This window comes from Physcomitrium patens, chromosome 13 (assembly GCF_059467195.1).
Source record: "Physcomitrium patens ecotype Gransden chromosome 13, ASM5946719v1, whole genome shotgun sequence".
Classification (NCBI taxonomy): Eukaryota; Viridiplantae; Streptophyta; class Bryopsida; order Funariales; family Funariaceae; genus Physcomitrium; species Physcomitrium patens.
The window spans coordinates 3,211,866-3,236,575 of record NC_143422.1 but is presented as its reverse complement, the minus strand read 5'-3'; the positions used below and the strand labels follow the sequence as shown (position 1 = coordinate 3,236,575).

The following is a 24,710-nucleotide window of genomic DNA, read 5'->3' as shown; positions in this document are numbered from 1 at the left end:
ATTTACAAGGCTCTTATGAAATACGGTAAGGAAAAAGGCAAGTTACTCACTGGGGTGTGATGTAGCTCCTGCTGAAAAGATACCAATTGACTGCTCACTGATTGTAAACTGAGCCAACAACTGTGTGCCGGATCCAAACCCTAATTTAGCATGCTTGGCGGAATTTAAGAACGGGACATAGCATGATACTGATTTGTCGAGCATGGAACAATGAGCTTGTGTGCAACGAATCCGATCGAAGTGTTAGCTGAGCTTTCTTACCGTGATTCGATGAATTCAAACCGAATTCTTAGCAAGGGCGGTTTTTGCTTCTGAGTGTTCGATTTTGTAGACAGCACAATAGGATTGCCCTCACACTGTCGCCATGGCCAGGGCGATGGCAGCCAGGCTGCCGCTGCTGCGACGATGGACTTCGTCGTCGTCGTCGTCATTGCTACTTCAATTACGGGTGCGGCTGCCCTGTAGTCTTGGTTTTTATTTCAGGGTTTAGGGTTTTAGTTTTTGGTGTGATGATCCTCATCTCAATGAGCATTATTCTGATGGGTTATGACGGGATTTTATGAGGAACACAGGTTACTGAACAGGCGTTAGTTTCGTTGAGCTCGAGCAACTCTAGCAGTGCTGCTGAATTTGATAGTGGGTCGGGGTTTTCGATCAGCAGCCTGCAGCCGTGGTACGGCTCGCCCAGCGCACTTGGAGAGTCAGAGGTGAGTTACTTGATTTTAGGAGATTTATTAGAATTAGAGGCTCAGATATTGTTGTGTTCTGTGCTGGTGGATGGCAATTTGTACTCGATGTGAGATTGCCTTCCAGGAGGCCTGTGTTAGCGTATCCTTACGAATTGTGAGGCGAGTTGGCTTGTTGGGCTTTTGTTCTGTACAAATTCGACAATTCGAGATTTCGATAGAGCAGAACAATTGGTCAAACCTCACAATTGCCCTGGGAATTGGTAGAAATCGTGTGTAAGGTACTCGTTTATCTATATGCTTATCAACCGTATGTGTTGATTGTAGGCAGCGAGCATTTTTCTCAAGTTCATGCGTAACGGCAGAGTGAGTGGAAGTGTGTGGAACTCGTCGTCATCTGGAGGGACCAAGCGATCCATTCACACTGATATTGCAGCTCCACGAGCAGGAAGACAAACTCCTAGAGAACTGAAATCGGAAGTAAGTTCACTGAGATGTATTTCAAGGTATACAGATTTGAATTGCGGATAAGTGCACAGGGATCTGTTAGTTTGCTTGGCATTAGTACGTTTTTGATTTCGTGTGGTTACGCAGCAGGATCGCCATCTAGAAGACGATGACCTCACAGATGGAGACCCGACAGTGCGACCATTTGAAGCTCCTGTTATATTGGAAGCTCCCATCAAGCTTTTGTATGAATCTCTTCAGAAGAAAGGATTCATCGATGAGAAAATGAGACCTTTGCCAATTGATCAGGTCGCTAGCCAGGAGGATCACCGTATTGTCGCGTGGTATCGGAGTATTGCAATCGGACTTCTCAAGTACTACTCATTTTGCGATAACCTGAGCAAAGTGAGATCCATTGCGAACTATCTCCTACGATGGTCGGCCATCTATACACTTGCGAAGAAACATAAGTCAAGCTCAAGCCAGATCATTGCCAAGCATACAAAAAGCTTGGTCATCTCCAAGGAGGGTAAAACCCTAGCTGCTTTCTTAACCCCTTCGGAGATCAGCCAATTCAAGAGGAGGTTTATTGTGGATTTGGACCCTACCCATCCCGAGGAACTCATCGATATGCTGTTCGCGCGACTAGTTCGCAAAAAACTACTTGTGGAGCGGTGCGCAGTGAAGGGTTGTCAGGAGCGTCATGTTGAGATGCACCATATCCGACAAATTGAGAAGGCAGGTGGAAAGCACAGAGTTCGCTCAGCTAGAGAGGCGCAGATTCTGGAAGGCATCAAAGCTGTGCAAGCTGCTTTGAATAAAAAACACATTCCTTTGTGCGTCCGGCATCACGATGATTTGCACATGGGGAGGGTCTTTCTTGACGACTTGGATATGAATGTTGTCATTTAACTGCCAGTGAGTTGGTGATCCTTCACGCAGGCGCATGAAAGAAGAAGGTAATGGGTGAGAACCTGCAGTGTTGGATATGAAGAGCCTTGTGGTTTGGTTCGGCGTTGGCAACATTGTGGGAGGCTTCATTTGTCCATATCAATCATGGAAGTAGAAGCAACGTGGATTTGAACGGATTTCCTCTGCCCAGTTGAGATGTTTTGACGACGGCTTCTACGTTTTTTTCCGGGTTGTAAATTCCTTCAAATTTCTACTTGCGACATGGGCCACGCAAGAACCGCCAAGGAGGCGAACAGCACACTACAGCTTTGCCAGCTTCTGGCGAGGTTCGGTTAACTGCAGTTCGTGTGATTAGTGCAGTGTTATATCAACGCACCAACACCATTTTTGCCCTGTGCAGCCAATCTGAACATCCCTGCAGTTGAATTCGAAGCAGACGTCTAAATTGAAAAATAAAAATAAAATAAAATAAAATAGCATGGTTGTGCAGCGCGTTGTCAGTAGGCAATGTTTTCTGGCCAGATACAGATCTTTTTAGCGTTATGAACTAGTGGATGAATAGTACAAATGAACTTGTAGATTTGAAGTGAAATTTGCACATTCTCTTGGATACTCTGGAGGGTGATTGGAGAATATGCTCGTGTGAAGCTCACACGGTTTGTAGGTTCATGGTTAGCATTGTAGACAGCAAAAATCTAGATGATCATTATCCTCTTTCAAGCTCACATCTGGTCACCACCGTAGCAGGTCGGGCGGATTGAGCCGAGATATGTGTCCAGTGGAACCATTCGTTTTTTCGCACAATTGAAGTGGATTTCTTTCGTATTCTGATTGCATGCAAATGGTGGAGTAGCCCCATTTTCGATGCCCCATTGGAACTAGTGTTGTGATCATTAATCCGGTGCGTGGCGGTTGTGCAGCGGGTTTGGCGCAATTCGACATGATACTCCAGCCAGGAAATGGGAATTTTTGACGAAGATTTTGGTGAGTAATGATGAATGAACGAAAATTGTTGCATGCATGTTGCTTAGCAGAGGTTGAACCTTCGTCGAAGAAATCTGTTCGTGGCTCTACGCGACCATGGGCAGGAGTGAACATACCTTGACTCTCAGAGGCTCCTATGGCATAGAAATAGATTTGAATTGGAAGGACAGCAGTACTATGAGGTTCATTGCAGAAAGGTATGAAGAAAGAGGACTTGTGGATTTTACGTTACAGGGGAGGTATGACATAAGCTGTAGGGTCGGGAAGATTGCCACTCCAGATCTTAGAGAGGAACAAGGCACGCATGACCATGCAACTGAAGATCTAGAGCAAAAACAAAATCTTCAAAGTGTGTCCTTGGATTGACAACTAGAAAAAAAAAAAAAAAAAAAAAAAAAAAAAAAAAATCGCTGTGCACACCCCTTAACCACACCTTCCCATCAGAATGCATCACTAAATATGTTTTAGATCTCTCAATGTAGTAGCCTGTATCACGTTAAGAACTTCGTCACATACTTCTCTTATCGTCTTATTTCTCTTATAAATAGATTGACGATGTGGTTAAAGAAAGGGAGATACAACTCTGTTTGAGATTCAGTTACTGATGTACAGTTTGTGGAGGAGACGTTGATCATATTGCCAAGTGCGACTTTTGCTTTGAGAGGTGAGACGATGTTGAGCAATCTGGCGTCTGAATATCCATGACTAACATTATCTTAATGGCCTTATTCATTTGTTGGAAATCTGTTCTAAGGAACTCCCCATGAGGTTCTTACGGGTGGACATGTTCAATTGGTGCCACTGTAGAATGGACTGTCACAGAGCCAGTTCGTAACCTGCAACGCTTGAGAAAGTTTTAGCGGAAAGGGTTGATGGTGTTGTCCCGTACAAAGTGGAACCTGTCGAATTTTACAGGATTCCTTTTAGTGAAGCTACCAAGAGTGAATGCCTCCAGGTCAGCAATCCGATGCTTTGACATATCATATACGACATCATTCTCTGGATTGCTGAAATGTGATCAGTTGCCTATTGAGGTTAGTCCATTTCGACATGAACCTCAGCGGATTCCATCATATCCCGAAAGTGCATAGTTTCAAATCACATGATCACATCGTTTCATATCGACTGCTCAGGAAGATAGTGACCGCCATTGCCTTGTTCCCGGACACCACAATTTTCCTCAGCACGTCTGCATGCGCACATTTCCCAAATCCAATACAGAAAAAGAGGGAGAAGCAATTTAGACAATATAATAAAATAAATAAATAAATAAATAAATAAATAAATAGGCACCTAACTACTAGAAATTGAAGAAATGTGAGTGATTCTACTCGAGAAGAATACCTCCAAACCTAATCGACTTCGAAGGGTATGAGTGCAGTACAGCTCACTCGTCAAAGACTCGTACAGACTACGAGACAAACAAAACTTAAATATTCTCTGAGCCAGTTGTAACAGATTCTGATATTTTCCACGCGAGAATTACTCAAACAAAGGGATTCAGACTCAGAAGGCGAATACACGTTCAGGGAAGGTTTTGAATGAACCGGGATGAGTGTAAATACAACGCCACGGCTTGATACAGCAGGCACACTCAGTGAATCTTTACGCAAACCCAGAGGTACTAGTAGTGAAGCACTAGCTGAGACGAAGGCCAGTATGTGGCGATGGTGAACCTCACTGCAAGGTCCGAATCCGCTCGTCAGCAAAGCGAGTGGAAATTTGCGGCGAGGGGTGAAGATCCCAGCTCACAGTCCACGCCGCTGCGCATTCAGCGATAAGTCTGTTTCATGGTCCTTTCGAGACCAATACCGACCCTGATACCTGCCTGACATACCCGTTCATAAAACCAGCCATATACCCGTATAGATTTCCGTCCTCTGTTCTCCGTGCGTTGGTTAATTACCTTGGAAAATTTTACAAGACTCCGAAGTTGTTTGTATCTGTAATAACATGTTGATCAAATGCGATGCCTAGTTGAATTGGAAATTCCAATTCAAGTTCTTATGTATTCCTCCTTTTATTCTAGGTTTTTGTGAAACTAATAATAAATAAATGTTATTGTTTTATTTTTTCGTTCCAATGCTGCTTACTTGTGCTCCATACTGGTGTGTATAACAATTTCTTCAACCAGTTCCTTTCAGACGGATATTGATTTTTTGGTGCCGCATGATTTCGAACAAATACGTAACAAGACTAATCATGAAGTTTGATGAATCATATGTAGACATTGTGCAAGCTCTTCAAATAATTACCAGAAATAAAATAATAAAAATAATAAAAGTAACATTTATATATACATATCTCATAGGTGTTTGTTTGTTTGTTTTTGTTCTTCCCTTAAACATCAAATAATCAATTAAAGGTCAAATTGTTGTAGGAAATTTGATTTCGGAACACATACAGTTAAAAATGATAATTTAGGGCTTCCCAAACCAAAATTGAGTTGGATTCCTTTTAAACCCTTTACTTTAAAAAATACAAAATAATGATCTTATGGGGGATCGTACAATCAATCCCTAGCCGCACCATGATTTTTTCCTCCTGTTCACACGGGAAAAGACAGGGGAAAAGCAACAAACCCAAGCCAATTGAAAGGGAACAACAATAAACAAAGCCAAATGATAAAGAAAAAAAAGTCACTAAGTCGCTTTTGGTCACAAACGTTTGTGAACAATACAACTCCAAGTCAGCTTCACTCATTAAATATACAAAGACTAGTAATATGATTCTAGACAAAAATGTTGGATGGTGAACGGATCACATAAGTAGAAAAACAAACTTGATGGGAAACATGACCACAACTACTGCTTCTCACATCTCTTGCTTTCATAATGTTAGATACCAACCATATAAAAATACAAGTGGAAAAAGCAAGAATTTGTCTCCATCCCAAGAGAGAAAAAAACGAAAGAAGAGAGTGTCACAGAATACCCACTTTTCAGAACTGCTTTAGAATCAAGGTCTTGCAGAAGTGAAGAAAGTGATAGCAGAAGTGGTTGAGGTGTGTGTTATTGTATTATTAAGCCTTTATATATATATACATATATATATATATATATATATACACACAAAGGGAGAAGCTTCCTTCTTTCCTTTATGGGAACTTTCCTATTTTCATATGCTTGGTAGATATTTCTAAATTTGTCTACGTATTTATTCATTCAATGTTCTTTTCTAAATACTAATATCATTAAAGGAGTGACTACAGTGCACAGGCATCATTAGTCATCAACAAACCAATGAGAAGGCAAAGAGCGCCAGCATGAAAGGGCGGGAAACGCTTGTTCTGTACAGAATTACAGAAGTGAGAGAAAAGGGTATCAAGCTCCAGCTCAGCAGTACACCGTGGCCGTCTCTCATTGGCAGAACTGCCCTGCCATATCCCAGCTGTCCCGGCACGGTTGTGGGCCCCAATTCCTCCTTTGTGGTTTCGAACGGCACCTATTCCTGTGGTCCAACCTTGGTTCATTCCCCACTTCAACTATTCACTTGTGATTTATTTTATTTTATTTTATTTTTTTTGTTAATATTGTATATTTCGATTACCCAATCTAACTTGGACTCATATTATCTTCTAATCTAAATCCGTAAGAGTGTGTAATTATCTAAAAGTTGTTGTAAGAACTAGGTTGTGGCACCCTATGACTACAAATTTGGTGTAAAATAGCATTGTCACCCTTTTTTTAACTCCTTAAAAACTAATAAAACCAATAACTCCAAAAAGATTTTGCTGATATTTGTTCACTGATAAACATTAACTTGAATTTCACACTGTTGTTCAGGCGAGATTTAAAACATAACGTTCTACATGTTATGCTATGAACAACATTTATGTGAAACATAACATTTAGAAGTAAAATTAATTGAAAATACTGAAGTACATCACGACCAGCACACCATAATTTAAAGTTCATTAAATGTATTTTTCATATCAAATATATATATATATATATATATATATATACCTTCAAACTATCTTTAAAAAACAGAATTAAAACTGATAACAATTATTTCATGATAAAAATTGAAATTCAATGATCAGCAATACATTTTTAACAGAAATTAACTTGTAACAACTTTTCAGTCTTTGAGTTTGTTCTGTATTAAGTTTAAAATACATCTATTTTTAACCACACTGCTACGTCATCATCGAAGAAAAAAAATACTCAAGTTAGTACATACAATAATATTAAATTCAACCAGTCTTTGAAATTCTGTCATTGCTTTGAAATTTTCAAAATCAGAATAAAGTTATTAGGGTTATTATTTTTGGAATCGTTCGACTTTCACTCTACAACCTGAAAATTCAAAGAAATATCACGCAAAAAAAAATTTATTCTAAAATTGAAAATACATATTATTACTACCATGAAACAAAAAACTGTTTAAGAATAGTTCCATTGTTTTCTTACTCCAGAAAATCATCTCTCCATCTCCTCGTTTATATACTTTTTATTTCTATTTACTTTTCAGTTCCTTTTTACTTTAACTTTTTGGGCACTTCAACGGAACTGGACCTCCTTGAATGCTTCAACACACCCCAGCTGTCTCTTCTCCAGTAATGCGTTCCCACGGCACCGTGCCCTTGGTTCCCAACAAGGGGAGGGAGCTAGCTTTCAGTGCTGGCCCACGTGCTGGTGCAGCAGCCCTGCCTCCCCCGACCCGACCTGACCTGCCCTTATTCAGTGTGCCCCCACCCATCATTCCCACTCATTCCTTGTCCTTGGGCACCCACCAAAATTACCACGTTCCCCACTATTCGTTCCCATTCCTCCTTGTGCCACGTCGGCACGTTTCACTCTTTTATAAACCAAGTTAAATTCTCTCTCTCTCTCTCTCTCTCTCTCTCTCTCTCTCTTAAACACACGTTCACATATGTGTATGAAAACCCATCTTCCTCTACACCTTCGAAAGATAAAAGTAGTAAGTAAAAAGTAGAAACTGAATAGTTCTTTTCATACAATGATATTACCTTTGGATTAATAAGCAATAAGTACAAATAATTAGAGAGTGCATAACAGTGACTATCTTGGAATTCCTCATTCTTTACACTTTTTTTCCTTAAACTAGTCTTGCGTATTATTGTACTTAGGTATAAGTGTCTTGAACATGGAGTCGTACAATGTTACATTATTATTGTACGTTGAAGTAACCCGAATCAACAATACACCAATGCTGGATTCATGGGGTATCAATAGTGATTTTTATATTTACAGGCGACAGATTACTGCTACCGTTGTTATCATGGTGTGTAAGTTAAATGCTGACAGTAGTAAATGAATAAACAAATACATAAAACCTTGGGTTTTTAACTGAATTTTAAACTGGGACTGCATAAAGAGGAAGGGTTTAAAAAATAATGTAGCTTAAACAAAAGAGTTCATTTACATTTTTACGCTTTAAAGTTTATTTTATTTATCATTATACAATTACAGTACTTACACGTACTTAATTTTGCTTATCTTAGAGCAGATATGCAGTTCCAAGAATCTATTTCATTCTACTGTCTTAGAATATAAATAATAACCATACTTTTTTTCAAATAGACTTCTCTATACATGATAATAACATTATAATTCTGGATGATATGAAAAGATTTTATTTGCAACAGCATTAAACTTTTATCCAGAAATCAAAATGAAATGTACTTGTACTATTTTTGAAGTTGAAAAAAGTTGAATGGTGGTGACTGTATTCAAGCAAAGTGAAATGTTACATGTACATATGTATATATGCTACAGAGCACATGATTAATACATGTAAATGCACTGAATATATATATATATATAGATATATATATGTGTGTATTTTCTTAAACACAATATAGGTCTAATAGTATTATTGGTTTTGTATAAACGGGGGAAATTATGTTGTTATATATATTTTTTCAAATTATTTATAATTTAAAAACAAGAATGTAATAAAATAAATTAACTTTATTAATTTGAGTAAAATCTACAATATCAAAAAAAAAATTGAAAAAATATTGAGGGAGTTTGTATTCTTAAAGAAAAAACCAAGAAGTCATGACTTTTAAGTTTGCAGTTGGTTGAAACTGGAAATTATTCCTTGGTTGACTTTATATTTTTAAAAATTATCTAAAAACCCATAGAAGAAAAATATTATGTGAAAATGTATTTCTCCCTACATGGCACGAGCAACTTTGTTTTTAAGAACTTCAATAAAATCCTCCTCAAAACATATTTTTTAAAAATCTTAACATATGCAACACACACACACACACACACACACATATATATATATATATATATATATATATAACTGTTTTTATAATTGTCACAACCAATTTTAAATCGCATTGTCATAATTATAATATATAGATGTTTTTGTTTGCTTTAAGGAGTCTTTTCACTTTATACTATCTGCTGAGGCTTTTAAATAATGATCATGTTTTGCAAAACAGGCACCTTCATATAATTTTTAGACAACATCTTGTCCAAGTGAACATCTTGACACTAAATCTTCCCAATTGCATTAAACATTGAAATGTTCCCAAATTAATAATATAACACTGAGTTATTTTTGTAATTTTGAATTGTATTTTGACAAAGTTAAGAGCAAATTGTAACTCTCTTTAATGAATAGAAACAAACAATGAAGTTGTTTGTATGATTTAACAATGAAAATCATATTGTTTCAAAGGACATGCTTGCAATTTATGAAAACCTTGGTACACATACATGTTCATAAATTGGAAAGAAAACAATATTTCTATTGAAATGAAATGAAAAATCTTCAACACACACTAGAATTGAATTAGTATTGAACTGTTGAAATTAACCCTGTACTGTGTATTATGGAAGAGTGGAAAAAAGTCGACACTGAAAATAAGTAAAAATCTGTTAAAAAAGCTGTATTCAAATAGAGTACAAAATATTTTATTTACAATAACATATATTTTCTAAGTCAACTCGTATTTTGTGGCTTCCCAAAATGAATCAACTTAAATACATGTCCTTTAATTGGATATATATATATATATATATATTTAGTTTGGTCGGATTTTTGAAAATTTGACATGAATTCAGTTTTTAAAATCCTTTTAAGGGTGGATATGATAGATTTGTTTCCCTTAGAAATTATCAAACTCGTTAAATTTTTGTTATCTTCAAAACAAATATTGTACCTTGTATGCTGTTAGAGATTTTTTTTATAATATATATACATAGGAAGAATACTTTTGTTGAAAAGAAGAAGAGGAGGAGGTTTACAATCAACACAAATTTCTTTTTACTCTCCCCTGCCGTGGATTGGCATGAAATCACTTATTTACTCACAATGAGCATATGTGGTTGTAATAGTTAACCAATTTTAACACCACCTGGTTCACTTGACATACATGAAAAAAACACGTGTATTATTTTAATAATTCTTTTATATGGAAAAGTAAAGGTGCCGATTTTAAAAAGCAAGATCCTCCACGAAAGAAGGAAAGCCCTCCAAAGCCCCAGGAAGGCAGGTGCTGCTGCCAGGCCATTCTGGACGAACGAACAGACGATGATTTCATCTATCGTCCATCCACGAATCATCTCCGTGTCCCAGGGGGAACCCAACAACTGAGGGACAGAAATGCCCGCGGCCATTGGGCCCGCACTCACGCTTTGGCTGTGGTCATGGGGGAGGGCACTTTTTCATAAAGGGAGCCTTGGTGGGTCCCTTTATGCTCCATAATTGTCGTGCAATTCTTTGCTTTTCGCCTCCCACTATTTATACACACACACACACACACACACATATATATATATATATATATGTATATATATACACACACAAATAAACCTCCCACCATTTGAACCCCAGTAAAATATATACAAGGACAAGTGTGATTTCGGCATTCACTGGTTTAAACCTTGCCCACAAAATACGAACATGATGAACGAATTATTGCTTGATCAATTAGGGTTTGCATGAGCAAGCTTTGGGTGTGTTTGTTAACTGGCTCCGTTCATTCAATATGTGATTCAACGTTAGTGGGTTCTGAGAATATTGGGCTCCCTGTGATGGAGAAGGATTTTTGTTTTTATTTTTATTTTCTTTCCTTTTTGGGTTTGTGGGGATTCCTAGTCTGATCCATCTCAGCAAGTGTTGATCTTTTATTGGCCAAAATGTTTTATAAAAATTAAGAGGTGGTGGTAAATGCAGGCCATGCACTTGACTTGATGAGGAAAAGAAAAAGAGAAAAAATCATGTAATATTGCCAGAACTCATGGGGCTACAACTCTCTCTCTCTCTCTCTCTCTCAGTTGCCCCAGTCTGTCTTTTTATCATCATGCTGGGATCCAACATGTAACAACTGACAGTTGAGCATATGCTGGATTCCAAATAGAATTGGTTAGGGTACATGAACCCACTTTGTGGGCCCCCATGTTCCCTTTAAAAAGGACTGATTGTGTATTGAGTGTTGTCATTAGAAGCACCCTCTAAAATGCTCAATGCCACCAAACTATGCAGTGGAGATACTTTACACATAATAATGGCTTTTACGCTTTTATTCAGAAAATTATAATTTGTTGAATTGATGATACAGCTAATAGGACAAAGTGTAGGTCCTAAGGGTCTATGAGTGGCCTTTTTCTCTACAACGAACATAATGGCATATTACAATAAAATCCCTTTTATTCATATTTCAGAAAAGTCTCTGATTGGGTTGTTTTTTCTTTTTTTTCTTTTTTAAGGGTTATTATGTTCAGGTACAGTGGATTCATTTTTTTTTTTTGTCTCTAAGTATTACACATTGCAGTATTATTGCTCATCACTGCTCACTGAATTGATTTTCAGCCTTGTTATTCACTGACCCAAAAATCACAACATGGGCATCATTGTGTATTGCGACTTTATATTAAATCCAAAAAAAATCCAATCTATATTAAAATTTAAGACCAAAGTCCTTGTGACAAGTTGTTTCCTGTAACGTACACCAAACATTCTGCATCCTCCATCTTATTAATAAAGACTAGTATACAAGACCCAATCATGTCTTAGTATTAGTGCTTCCTTGTTTCACACACTGACTCAGAAATAGGAGAAAGAAGAAAAAGGGATAAAGACTCGTTCTGTGAAAAAGCATCTCACCCCTAATTAACAAACAAGCAAATCAAATTTTGATTTTAATTTGGTTGAGAATCAGTGTATCAGTCAATGATTTGAATAACAATATCATGTGACATAAATAGCATAAAACAAATAGTGAATAAATTAAAAAGACTAAATCGACCTTGTCTCTTTTCCCGTTGTGGCCATTTGCTCCAATATGCCTTGAGCGCCTATAGCCGACACGTGTCTCCGTCTCCTCCACACAATAGCGGGGACTTACTAGTAAAAACCTCTCCTCACGACCATGTGTCAGAACGCTAAAGGAATACTCTCTTCGCGCAAGAGGTGCTTTGAATCTTCTGGCGGGCATGTCATTAACTTTTTTCCAGCGCTTTTCTAGATTCTCTGCCTATTTGTGACATTCATCATCGAGTGCGTTCAGACATTCTTCCTCATCGACGGATGAAAAGTATCCATGTTCCCTGCAGGATTGAACTTTATTCATTCGTCTGTTGGGGTCTCATTTGTTGCCATGAAAGTGGGGTTTGTTATTCTTCGTTCTTCTTTAAAACGGGAGTGCGGTGATCTCTTCAGATCTTGTTTGTATTATGAACTGAGGGATACCTGAAAGCCAGGGATGTATATCGTCTATATTCGAATGAGTATAATTCGAGTAAGTCAAGGGATAGTGCCACAATGGAAAATTTTGACTCGTTGTCATTAAATGGTTCAATATTTAGAATCAATAATTAGAACCAAGAAAGGTATGAATATTCATGAATATCGTGTATATTCCTATAAATATCACAACTATTGAATCTCTCTCTTTCACTTCAAATTCCATACTTGAAATTTGAAATATATGTAATGAAGTAGTAGCATGAAGTACAATGTGTGAACTATGTGTGTTCCTACGTACTGTTTTCATTTTCCACGATATACTTAAACATGAATACTGCATTTTTCTAACGAAGAACTAAAAAAACGTCAATCTAGAGGTTGATTGAGTTTTTTTTTTTTTTTTTTTTTTTTTTTTTTCCCCCGTTAATTAAACATACAGAGAGAGAGAGAGAGAGAGAGAAGATTTTTTGTTTGAAAGATATACAGGTTGTCATTAAGCAAATACCGTGCTATTAATAATATTAACAAGAACCCCGTTTGCATCAACACCGTGTGTTTATTTTTATATAAAATATAAATAAATAAATAAATATATATGTATACATGTAACCAACTTACAAACCACTGCCTGAGTTGATCGTTTCCACCTCTTTGTTAATTGTTGCGTTTTACACGAAAATAAAACATATTTCATTTAAAATGTAAAATCAATCTGAGATCATTTCTTCAAAGTAGAAAGTGGAAAAACCTTGCAGTTGTTTCCTGCTTATGGCAGAATTTAATTAAATAGATTATCAAATTCATAAGAGGAGAATTTTATGTTTTGAGGTGATGTGAAAGCAAGAGCCTCGAGGCTCTTCTTCCTCTCCGCTCCATCGCCAGTGTTTCTCCCCACCTCGTATCGCTGTAAACCTAACCCTAAACCTGGCCTAGGCTGGAGTAGAAGCGCAGTCAGTCGCAGCTCTGCAGCCTGCAGTGTGGCTTTTCCAAGAGACGGGGATTTCGAGCTTTGTGCTGACTGCGGCAGGCGAGGAGGGCAGGGGGGGGGGGGCACTGGTGGAGAGGAATGAAACGGCACTGCAAGTCTGTTTGACAGGGAGATTCCCTTGTTGAGTATTATTTTTCTCCTTTTTCTTTCATCGTCATTTTCTTCATCCCTTTTTTTTTTCTCTCTCTCTCTCTCTCTCTCTCTCTCTCTCTCTCTCAGAGGAGAATGACGCTACGGCTGAATAATGCGAGGTCTTGACTTATACTTATTTTAATACTTTAAAACCAAAAACGACTCTTTATTGCATAGATTTTGATGTAAAACAGTGTTTCTGAAACGAAACTGCTGCAAATATTTAAATAGTCACAGTTTATACAGAAAGACATACATACAAAATCAGCTGAATGCTAGGGGACTTTGTTACGAAATGGAATGACAACATTTTGAAGTCATAATCCATTGTGTAGAAAGTAACTTTGACAACTCACTTGAGACTTCCATGGTGTTGTACTGGCTTTCAAATTTCAAAAGCATTGAAATTTAAGAATTGATCAATTTTGGTTCTGGAAGGAAACCTTGGGTTCTATAGCTCAAATTGAAAGAGATGTATTCAATTTGAGCTAAAATTTATATACCTGAAATCTTCGGCCTCCAGAACACGTAGGCAGGAACCCATTGCAAATTATGTTTGTCATTATTTTGTTCTACATACAAACCTCACCGCTCCAACTCAACTTAAATAATTTCCAGAATAACACTGGAGTGAGGGTTCTTATGCTCATTAGCATGAGATTGATTTACAACACATACCATGCATGAGCCCTGTTCTTATTCCCCTCTTTATAGCCCTATTTGTACGAACAATGTCCTTGTAGAAACTAACTGTAGCTTTAGTTTTAAACTTTACTTTTTCTTCCGGGATTCAAATGCCACTTGCCACCACTACTGCTGCAGCTTTGGCAGAATCCTGGCAACGCAACGATGGAAGCCCACATATCGGCTGAAGCGGAAGCTTCTGGAGCCAGGGGAGGCTTGGTTTTTCCCTTGCTCTTCGCTCACCCCGGGAGTGAAAAGCACGAGGATTGACAGGGAAGGAAAGGGAATCGAATGCGGAGCAGCGGTGGGCTTTCCAGCACAGGGAATCTCGACAATGGAGGGCCGGTGGTTATTAAAATCGAACCAGAGTATCTGAAACTATCTTTGCTTTTTCTAGAGGCCCACCAAAAGCTAACCCAGATCTGGCCACGCCTTCCGGGGGAGTGGCCTTGCATAATTAGGGTTCGGTTTACCATTAATTCCATTGCCGAATTCAGACCTCGTGGGGCGTGACTTTGCGGAGTGGCATGTCAGAGGGTGGGGGCAATATTCCCCATTGCTCGGAATGCAGGGAAATTGTATCTCAGTATGTCTACTTTTGATTAGCGTAGGTGTACCCGAGGTGAATGAATTGGGTCTCCCGGGGAGGGTGAAATCCTCCTGGTTTTACTCTATGTCGCCAAGCACGACAGTATCTCGAGCAAATTGGAGCCGCCATAGTGATGGAGGTGGAGGTTATAGGGTTATTTATAGCTACTTATGGCTGTTGTTTTTATATTCTACTCCTGCGGCTGAGGGTTTTGGGAGTGCATGCCCTGTGGGGCGAATGTCCAGGGTGATTACCTGTCGAAGGCTCATAACCTGTGCTGCTTCAGGACCCACTTGCGATCTCGTGCAAACTAGACCGTGCAAAAACTCTAGTACGGTCGATCAATTCGCAGTCATCATGAAGGCAAAAATCACACAATTGTTTTCTCTGATATAAATTCATTTTACACTTCCATACTCATTCCCCCCTCCTTCTTAACGCAGGGATTCATACATTGCTGCGGTACATGGGCGCACCGTACTCGTGATATGAATGGATTCTCGAGCTGGATCGAGCTCACTCACGCCCAGTCATTGCGAGCCCTCTCCAACCAGGCTGGTGTCTCACGGAACAGCACCCAATGAGAATCGGCGGGACTTTTTAGAAGAGTTGTTGAAACAGATGGAATAATACAACACACTCAGAGAATGTTGCAATTGCAATAAGAAGCGGCCAGGAATGGCTCCGACGCACTGGGCACTGCACAGTAGAAAGAGAGAGAGAGAGAGAGAGAGAGAGAGAGAGTGAGAGAAGTGGGGGAATGCGTGCGTCGTGAACAGCTCTGAAAGGGGCCAAGCGGTGCAGATACCGAGGAGAGCCAGAGAGCGAGTGGTTGGAGAGAGCCGGACTGTGAAGGCACTGATTCGTAAAACAATTATAGAACACGCACTGCCACTCAAACTTCCCCTCATCATCGAACTACATTCAGACCCCTGCGGTAGTAGCCCCAGGGACCCATCACCACGACCCACGGCCATAAGATACCGAGGTCTTCTCTCATTGGACGATGTCCACCAATATAGGCTGCGAATCTGGAAACCGATTCGCTAACCCCCACAACCCGCGATTTCCTGACCCCACCCGGGCTCCTTTTTATATGTACCCTGTCTGTAGATTCCACCCATGAATTTCGGTGCAATGCAAACCATTGTACTTGATATTCCTTTCACCCTGGATCGCCCTACCGAGCGCATCCACTGTGGGCGTGGAACTACTGACTGACTCGGGGTTGGTCACCGGAGCCCGGGGGGCAATGTGTACCAAATGACCATCGTGAGGTGCAGAATCTCACGTCTCTCTCCACCGTCCATATTCATGCCAGATCGAAAATGGCGGAAAGAAACGAGCTTGGAAATGGGCCGCCACAGGCCGTTGATGGAGATCGAGGCTGCGTTGGGCCAGTCACTGCGACGAGGATCGAATGACACTGGAAAGAAATCTTTCTGTTTTCTCTCTCCTGCGGAGCTTCTGCTTGCTACTGGATGGAAGGGTTGAAGCTACCGCCCACGCAGTTCTTTGTTTTGATTTGTGTGTGTGTGTGTGTTTTTTTTTTTTTTTTTTTTTTTTTTGCTTATTTTGTTTTTCTTTTCTCTTTAGTATTCCACTCTCCTCATGCTCGCATGCATTCTGTGCTTCTATCTATTCGGAGAGAAGATCACGCCGCACTGAGCTTCGTCCGTCGTTGCTCTTCGTGATTCGTTGTTGTTGTTGTTGTTGTTGTTGTTGTCGTTCTTCTTCTTCTTCTTCTTCATTTGTCTCCTCTTCCTCCTTCTCTGTCCTTTTCTGCCCTTACCATTCGCCTTGTCACAATTCTCTCCGCTCTAGTGTCCTGGGCGGTCCAGGCGACGAGACGTTCCCCTCTCCTCATGCACACATGCATTCTGTGCTGCTAATTCTTAGTAGAGAGGATCACACCGCTTTGAGTTTCGTCCGTTGTTGCCCATCGTGATTTTTTGTTGTTGTTGTTGGTGCTGTCCTTCTTCCTTCTCTGCCTCTATCGATTGTGCTTCTATATTTCTTCTCCTACCAGTGTTTCTAGACTGCCTGACGACGAGACGATCCCCTTTCCACATGGTCGCGTGTGTTTGTGGAGAGAGGATTTACACCAGTGTGATCTTCGTCCGTTGTCCATCGTGATTACTTCTTCGTCGTTTTCCTCTTCTTCTTCTCCTTCCACCACCGCCACCACCACCACCAATTGACCTACCATAGTTGCTTGAGTGTTTGTAGGCTGTCCAGGCGGCGAGACGTTGTCCTCTCCTTATGCACGCATGCATTCCTTGCTACCATTTTGTTGGGGTTGGATTACAGCGCAGTAAGCTTCGTTCGTTGTTGCCTATCGTGATTTCTTCTTCTTCTCCTTCTTCTTCTCCTTCTTCTTCTTCTTCTTCTTCTTCCTCCTCCTTCTCTACTCCCTCTTCAACCATTAATCGCCTTCTTCCAATTCCCTCCCCACGAGCGCCTAGGGTTGCCCAGGCGACGAGGGGTTCATTTAAGAACATGGCTGTCAAAGCAGCCTCTCCGAATGGCAAACCTCACGTGCTTATGATGGCATTGTTGATGCCCTATCTGCGCGACTCCCTGGAATCAAAGTTTAATTTATTACCTTTGTGGGAGCAGAGCAATAAGGATGAATATTTGGCGAGTGTAGCGGATTGTGTCCGTGCTGTGGTCACTTCAACTAACTCCGTTGTCGATGCAAAACTCCTTGAGAAGCTACCGAAGGTTGAGATTGTGTCGAGCTTCAGCGTCGGAACGGATAAGGTGAGAGCTGCGATTTATTATTTCGAACCTCTAGTTGTGAAATGATGCGAAGATCACGTCGAACAGATCCTGGATTACTTGAAGGTAGGCCAGTTCTAGTGTGTTCAAACCTCTTGATTCATAGTGCGTGTATGTAAATTAACATCCCTTGCCCCTGCCCAAAATAGAGTAGAGCATGACTAAAAAAGATTTCGGCTCTTGAATTCCTTGCTACATATCACGTATTAGATTACAACCCACTGGCCTGATAATGTTTTTTTTGTGGTTTTTTGGTCGTGGACCCGTCTTTCAAGAATCTTGTAGTTCCTTCCAGGAAGACTGTCTTGTGATTTTTTGTTTTTCGGAATCACCTATGGTCTCGAAGAATAAATGTACATACATCTTTTAGTGTGTGACAAGCCTTTTAAACAGTTGTATACGGTTCGCCGTTAGTACGCGGCCTTGCCCTATCACATTGAATTATGCGATCGGCACGGACAATTATTAATGGAAAATATATCGTCCCCAATTGTTTATTGAACTTGTACCCTTGCTTAAGTGAAGACCACATTGCGAAGTGGTGGAACAGTGCGATTAAAGCTCTACTTGTGTTACCTTCAAATGCCTTGATCAACTGCCCGACTCAGAAAATCGTGTTGTACAACCTAGGTAGTCTAATTGCAGATGTAACAAACCACTAATTTCAGTAAAGGATTTTTGTACGCTCTACCACTCAAATTTAATCATCATGAACCTGATCGTGTGTGAGGTGAATACGTTCAGGTTCCGTAAATGGCGAAATCGGGGTAACTTAACACAGTGACATGTCTCTGTCGTCCTTAATGATCGAGGACTCTGGATAGACTGTATTAAACTGATTGTCCGAATTAGAAATGTAGATCTGATTCCTGTGGTAGGAATTGATAGACTTGGCTATAATTGCTGCGGTCGGATTTGGTAAAGATCACAGCCTCGTCCCTTGAGTAGCTGATTTAATCTCCATTGCTGTAAGCATCCAAGTTGTCTTATGTACTTGTCTTGATTTCACAGGTTGACGTAGCTTATTGCAAAGAAAGAGGAATTGCTGTCACGAACACTCCGGATGTACTCACAGATGATTGTGCCGACCTTGCTATTGCACTATTGTTAACTACAATGCGACAGATTTGTTCTGCCGATCGATACGTGCGCAAGGGTTGCTGGCCGAAGCAGGGTGATTATCCGCTCTCTTACAAGGTAACGATTTCTTCTAGTAACGACGTTTGGCTTCTCATACCAAACTCTCCACTCAATTTGTAACAATCTTCCAAAACTTGTGATAAGCAGAATGTAATTGCAGGTGCCGTTGAGCAGTGAACCAAATGTGGGTGGATATAGTTTCAAATGATACAATCTCCTCAGCCGAAGGAACGTTTCAGATGATACAATAACTTCACAGTTATTCTGAATTTTACTGTTCGACATAGTGCCCCGTTTCAGCTAATTCAAATGTGATCGCATGCGTCTCTACAGATGAGTGGGAAGGACCTTGGTATTGTTGGATTGGGCCGCATCGGAAAAGCAGTTGCGAAGAGGGCAGAGGCATTTGGTTGTAAAATCAAATATTATGCAAGATCGGACAAGAAGGATGTTCCGTACGAGTATTATGGTAGCGTTTTGGAGCTCGCCAAAAACTCAGATATGCTCGTTGTCTGTTGTGCGTTCACTAAAGAGACGGCTAAGATCATTGATAAAAGAGTGCTGGATGCTCTGGGTCCAGAGGTCAGTGAAATCATCTCTGCTTGTCTTAATCTTGTGTTGTATGTTTGGGCACTGCCATTTTTGACGGTATAATATTCGTCAGACTTTAATATTCAATTGTGATTGTACTTAATCAACTGCATTTCGTTTCGTTATGGTTCATTGCGTTTTAGGATCTTGCTAGCTTTCACGCTCAATCATTAAGCTTTTAAGGTCAACCCCAAGGCTCTTTTAGACTATTCTTTCTTCAGGAGGGGTCACTGAAGCTGAAGTGTTGCGTTGATGATGTCCTTTTCTCGAGCAGGGTTTTCTTGTAAATATATCTCGTGGAGGCGTCGTTGACGAGCCCGAGCTTGTAAAAGCTCTACTAGAATGTAGGTTGGGTGGAGCAGGTTTGGATGTTTATGAAAACGAGCCTCATGTTCCTCAGGAGCTCTGGAATATGGATAATGTTGTGTTGCTCCCTCATGTGGCTAGCGGAACCTTGGATACTCGGCGGGCTATGGCCGATCTTGTCAGTGGAAATTTGGAGGCACACTTTTCTGGCAAGCCTTTATTCACTCCCGTTACATAAAGGACTACATTTTGGTCTGAACGAGGGTAATTGCTGTTGGCCAACATGTCTTTCTTTTTCTTCTCTTCTTCTACTTCTTCTTCGTTAAAAAATCTTTTTTAATGGAAGTGGGATAGTCACGTACTTGACAAAGATGTTTTCATCTATCTAGTTTGGGAATTAGTCTTTGGATTCCCCATACAGGCAAATACGTGGCCTTTGAAGCAAAGGCACGTGGGAATTACAGCAAGTTTTGCTGAATCCATGTTCCTTAACAGCTGGGTGTACGTAGTGTTTTAGAAGAATACTTATGGGGCCTCTAGAATTATGATAATTCGGATGAAGTCTTTTTTTAATTAGATATGATGGGTTATTCTTTTGGTCCGGGGGAGTAAATGCTTCTAGTAGTCACAGCCTGGAATGGCACCATTCCTAGTGCTTATTTTCAGCCTTGCAGCTAACGTTCTTGAGTTGGATGACTCACTAGAAGCAGATTCGCAGCTTGGCAGTGTTTGTTTCGTCAATTCTCCTCCTTTACCATTCAATCCGTTTTAGGAAGGTGGTGTTGTAGTTCCCACCAGATGAAAGAGCTGATTCTTGTTCTTTCAGTCACCACATTGTTCAAAGCAGGGAATTCATCCTTGTGCTGAGTACGCAGGTTTACATTTGTTGACGGGGTTGAGCACCGGTAGGAAGATAAACTTTTTGTACACAAGTAGTTTAGGTAGGTCACACTTGTCACGTATGGAAGAGTATGTAAATAGTAATCTCTGTGGTTTATTGCATAAAGACCACGATAAAGAGAGAAGGCAGTATTGTCGACATTGTTTGTACGTTTTAGGGTCAAGCCAGTGAAAGAAATCCCCTTGAAACAGATGTACTTGGTTAGTGCAAGGATATTTTCTGTATTGAACAATGTTGTGTGTGTTGAATGAAATTTTATCTTAGTCCTGATTATGCTGATAATACTCTTCGTGGTTCAAGTTGATTCACAAGCTGTATGTTTGACCATATCGAATATCTGGTATTTGTAGCATGTGGAAGTATAGTGTTAGATGTCTAAATGTGGTTTTCAAGTTTCGATTTAAAATCCAACTAACAAAAATATACCTTAAAATCACTTTTATTGTCTCGGGTTTTAATAGTTTTCTAGTTGTTTAATTTTTTTTTCTAGGCAGCGACAGACTTATCAGTGTTAAATTTTGTAGTATATTTTTAAAGAAGTAAGACAATTATTGTATACCTGAAGTATAGAGTGCATTTTGATAGTATAAAGCGAGACTAATTTATTCCCTTATAAGTTAAACAGATAGCTTTATTTTTGTAGCCCACCTATGTTTTCTCTCTAAAAGTATGTGCAGAAATCCCTGCATGTTTTGATTCATGTATTCATGTAATATACATTGATAGACACTCAAATTGCTTTTTATGTTGTCTATTTCAAAGTATCAATTTGTTTTTACCCATATCTTTTTTCCATTGCATGTTACGTATATGATAAAGTGGGGATTCCACTATGTTGATTTGTTAATTTTTATTTTTCTTAGTAAAAATGATACAAAATTATCTTTGACATATTTTTTTTACCTTCTATGCTTTGTGTGCCATGCATCTTTTTGTGATATTCTTCCAATTCATATAATAATTTTTGCAAAGTAATGTAACTACAAATTCAAAACATAAAACTCAATTATGTAAGTTATCAGTCAATCTATTGTTTCCATAACCTTCTTGCATATAATGTCATACAACTATTATAAAAAAAATTAGTATAAAAGTTTGAGATACATGTATTAATCTTATTCTTTTAGTATCCATCAAAAATCTTTCTACAATAAATGTCAATTCGTATTTTATACAAAATATTATTCTAATAGATTCAAACTACTCAATACTCCATAGACAGTTTTAGCTTTATTTCTGGTTGCTAGTTCACGTATTATTTGACTAATACATTTACTTCCTTTGAGTCTTTTTCAAATGCATTCTAAATATAAAATTCTACTTAAAATGTAACTTTCTTTTCTATTAGAATACTACCAACTTTATATAACTTAAGATATTTTTTGCAAAATCCTTTTTGTAATTGAGAGTTATTTATTTTATTTTTTATTTAATTATTTAATTTTTTTCTTTTTGTTCTTTCGTCATCTCTAAAAGATGCTGCATATTTCTTAAACGTAAAAATTTCATTGTAAAAAATCAAAGTAATAACACTACATGATTTAGATATATTTCAAGAAGTGTTTTAAAATAATCATTATTAAACAAACTTCAAAAATAATATTTTAATTAAAATATTAACAAATGATATAATTATTTAAAACTATGAATATAATATTAAGTAACACAAGTATTATTATTTTTCTTATTTTTAATATTTTGATTTTTTGTAATGCTATTCTAGAAACTCTTTTAGATATCTTTGTTGACATTATTTTAATTATATATTTTTTAATATATATTTGTAAAAGCAATTTATCTATTTGGAACTTTAGAAGAAGATTGGGGTTTTATTTTGATATTTTGAATTTCTATTGAAAACATCATATAAAAAAAAACTGGATCTCTTTATTTGCAATTATGATGTATAATAATAAAAATGTGCATGTAAAGGAAGAAACTATTTTCAAATTAAATAATTCAAATATGTGCAAAATCTAGTTAATAAATTTAATGATTTATCATATATATTTTAAAATTTTAATTTTTGCAAATATATTAAAAAAATAATATCAAGTCCATGTAAGGTGATTCTATTCTTTTTTAACAATTATGCTAAAATTTTAAACTATTATGGGTTGCAAATACAAAATAAAAAAGTACTTAACAAATTTTGAATTTGAATTATTTTCATTGAATTTTAGTAGTATTAGTGCACATACCTACAACTTCTTATAAAATCTAAGACAAAAATAATACCTTCTTACATTTTTCAAACTTCAATCAATTTGAAGAAAATTAACCAATTATCAATTCAATCAATGTAAATTGAATGTTGGTTTAATTGAAACAATTTTGAAATTTAAATAACTAATATATATATATATATATATATATATATATATATATATATATATATATATATATATATATATAGGTTGTTAATATATTATTGATTTTTTTACAATAATAAATGTAAATATCTTTATATTGATAAAATGTAAGTAATATAAATTAAAATATATTATTTTTTAAAAGTTAATTAAATAATTATTTATTTTTTTATTATTATTAAACTTTTATGATTTTAAAATTTTTATTCGATAAATTTTAAAAAATAATAATTTTTTATAACAAAATATAATGAAAAAACAAAAACTTATTTGTCTTATGTGGTTTAATAATTTTTATAAATGGCTCTTCAATTAAAAAATAGAAATATATATTTTTTAATTTTATACATTTTTTTTTCCTTTTTTTTTTTTTTTTTTTTTTTATTTATTTATAGAAATCTAACAACATGTTTTTTTTTTATATTTTTTTTATATTTTTTATAGTTATTTTATTTTATTTTTATTTTTGTGCAGATATAAAAGTATTGATTTAATGCATTTCTACTCATGTACACATAAACTTTTTGATATAAAAAAAATTTATTGAAATAAAAATGTAAATACTCTACCACATATTTGTAAAATAATATCAAATTTTATTTCTGAATATGCAAATATGTATATAAAATTATACTATAAAGTATGGTCAATATATATTTTTATTGTTGACATTTCTAGCATTAAAGAATCTATAGAAAATTAAAACTAGAGATAGTAGGGATGCTATTTACATTAGGAATAAGACTACTTATATTACAACACAATGCTATTTGTATTTGACATATATAATTATTAATAATTTGCCTATAGAAATCAATAGATTTTTCTCTCAGAAAAGTGAAGGCTAAAAAGTTATTATACTTGTGTATGATATTTTTAAAATCTTTTGATTTTAGGTTCATAATCTTAAATAATATGCACAAAGATTTAGAATGGGCTTAAATAAAAGAAGAGTGATATTACTATCAAAGCAATACATGAGGAACTAGTAATTTAGTAGGAAAACACAGTTTGTTAACTAAAAGTTTGTTTATTAGTTAAATAAAGGATAACACATGATGAAATATCTATTTGTCAAAGTTGTAATACAAATTTTTAGTCCTTATTCCCTTTTATCAAAGAAAATTTAATATTAAACAACCATGTACTCTATTGTGTAAATTATTATATAATTTTTGTTTATGATAGCTCAGCAATATGTATTCCTAATTAGTGCATTTTTTCAAAATCTTTGATTCACTCAGCCAATATTTTTCTTCTATAATTTTTATCTTCTTTCTTAATACTTTTGTCATTGTAATAGAATTTTTTCATTTCTTAATATATATTACAATATAACTTTAATTACCTTTATTTTTTTTCTAAACACAATAATATTTTATATTAATGTATTTAATACAACTGTAATTTTTTAGATTATTATTTAAAAAATGTACATTATCGATTATTACAATTAATTGTGCTTGTCAATGATACACTCTTTTCAATCTCTTTTGATAATATTTGCAGCTACATTAAA

The 24,710-nt window shown here is 37.1% G+C and overlaps 2 protein-coding genes across 4 annotated transcripts; both read left to right on the top strand.

Annotated features, from left to right (window-relative positions):
* Positions 1-118: 118 nt before the first annotated feature.
* On the top strand, positions 119-3,403 carry LOC112290198 (uncharacterized). Of its 3 annotated transcripts, XR_016505969.1 has the most exons (5): positions 226-448; positions 573-707; positions 1,014-1,166; positions 1,281-2,371; positions 2,966-3,403. XR_016505969.1 is itself a non-coding variant. In XM_024536242.3 (4 exons), exons 1-4 carry the CDS (start codon positions 365-367, stop codon positions 2,043-2,045), a joined length of 1,137 nt encoding a protein of 378 aa, XP_024392010.1. In that variant the 5' UTR covers positions 119-364; the 3' UTR covers positions 2,046-2,870. The 3 variants fall into 3 exon arrangements, 2 of the variants coding, with proteins under 2 accessions (XP_024392010.1, XP_024392011.1); XM_024536242.3 differs by lacking the exon at positions 2,966-3,403 and having other exon boundaries at positions 119-448; positions 1,281-2,870; XM_024536243.3 differs by lacking the exon at positions 2,966-3,403 and having other exon boundaries at positions 1,284-2,870.
* A 13,322-nt stretch (positions 3,404-16,725) lies between these two features.
* Positions 16,726-21,101, top strand: LOC112290627 (hydroxyphenylpyruvate reductase). The gene is made up of 4 exons (XM_024537105.3): positions 16,726-17,863; positions 18,893-19,078; positions 19,355-19,603; positions 19,887-21,101. Exons 1-4 carry the CDS (start codon positions 17,363-17,365, stop codon positions 20,154-20,156), a joined length of 1,206 nt encoding a protein of 401 aa, XP_024392873.1. The 5' UTR covers positions 16,726-17,362; the 3' UTR covers positions 20,157-21,101.
* Positions 21,102-24,710: the final 3,609 nt, after the last annotated feature.

Bases quoted from the DNA above. Each gene is read 5' to 3' on its own strand.
- LOC112290198 (XM_024536242.3), top strand. From the start codon at position 365: ATGGCCAGGGCGATGGCAGCCAGGCTGCCGCTGCTGCGACGATGGACT. The intron at 449-572 runs GTGCGGCTGCCC...TGAGGAACACAG, and splicing joins CATTGCTACTTCAATTACGG to GTTACTGAACAGGCGTTAGT. The intron at 708-1,013 runs GTGAGTTACTTG...TGTTGATTGTAG, and splicing joins GCGCACTTGGAGAGTCAGAG to GCAGCGAGCATTTTTCTCAA.
- LOC112290627 (XM_024537105.3), top strand. From the start codon at position 17,363: ATGCACGCATGCATTCCTTGCTACCATTTTGTTGGGGTTGGATTACAG. The intron at 19,079-19,354 runs GTAACGATTTCT...GCGTCTCTACAG, and splicing joins ATTATCCGCTCTCTTACAAG to ATGAGTGGGAAGGACCTTGG. The intron at 19,604-19,886 runs GTCAGTGAAATC...TTTCTCGAGCAG, and splicing joins TGGATGCTCTGGGTCCAGAG to GGTTTTCTTGTAAATATATC.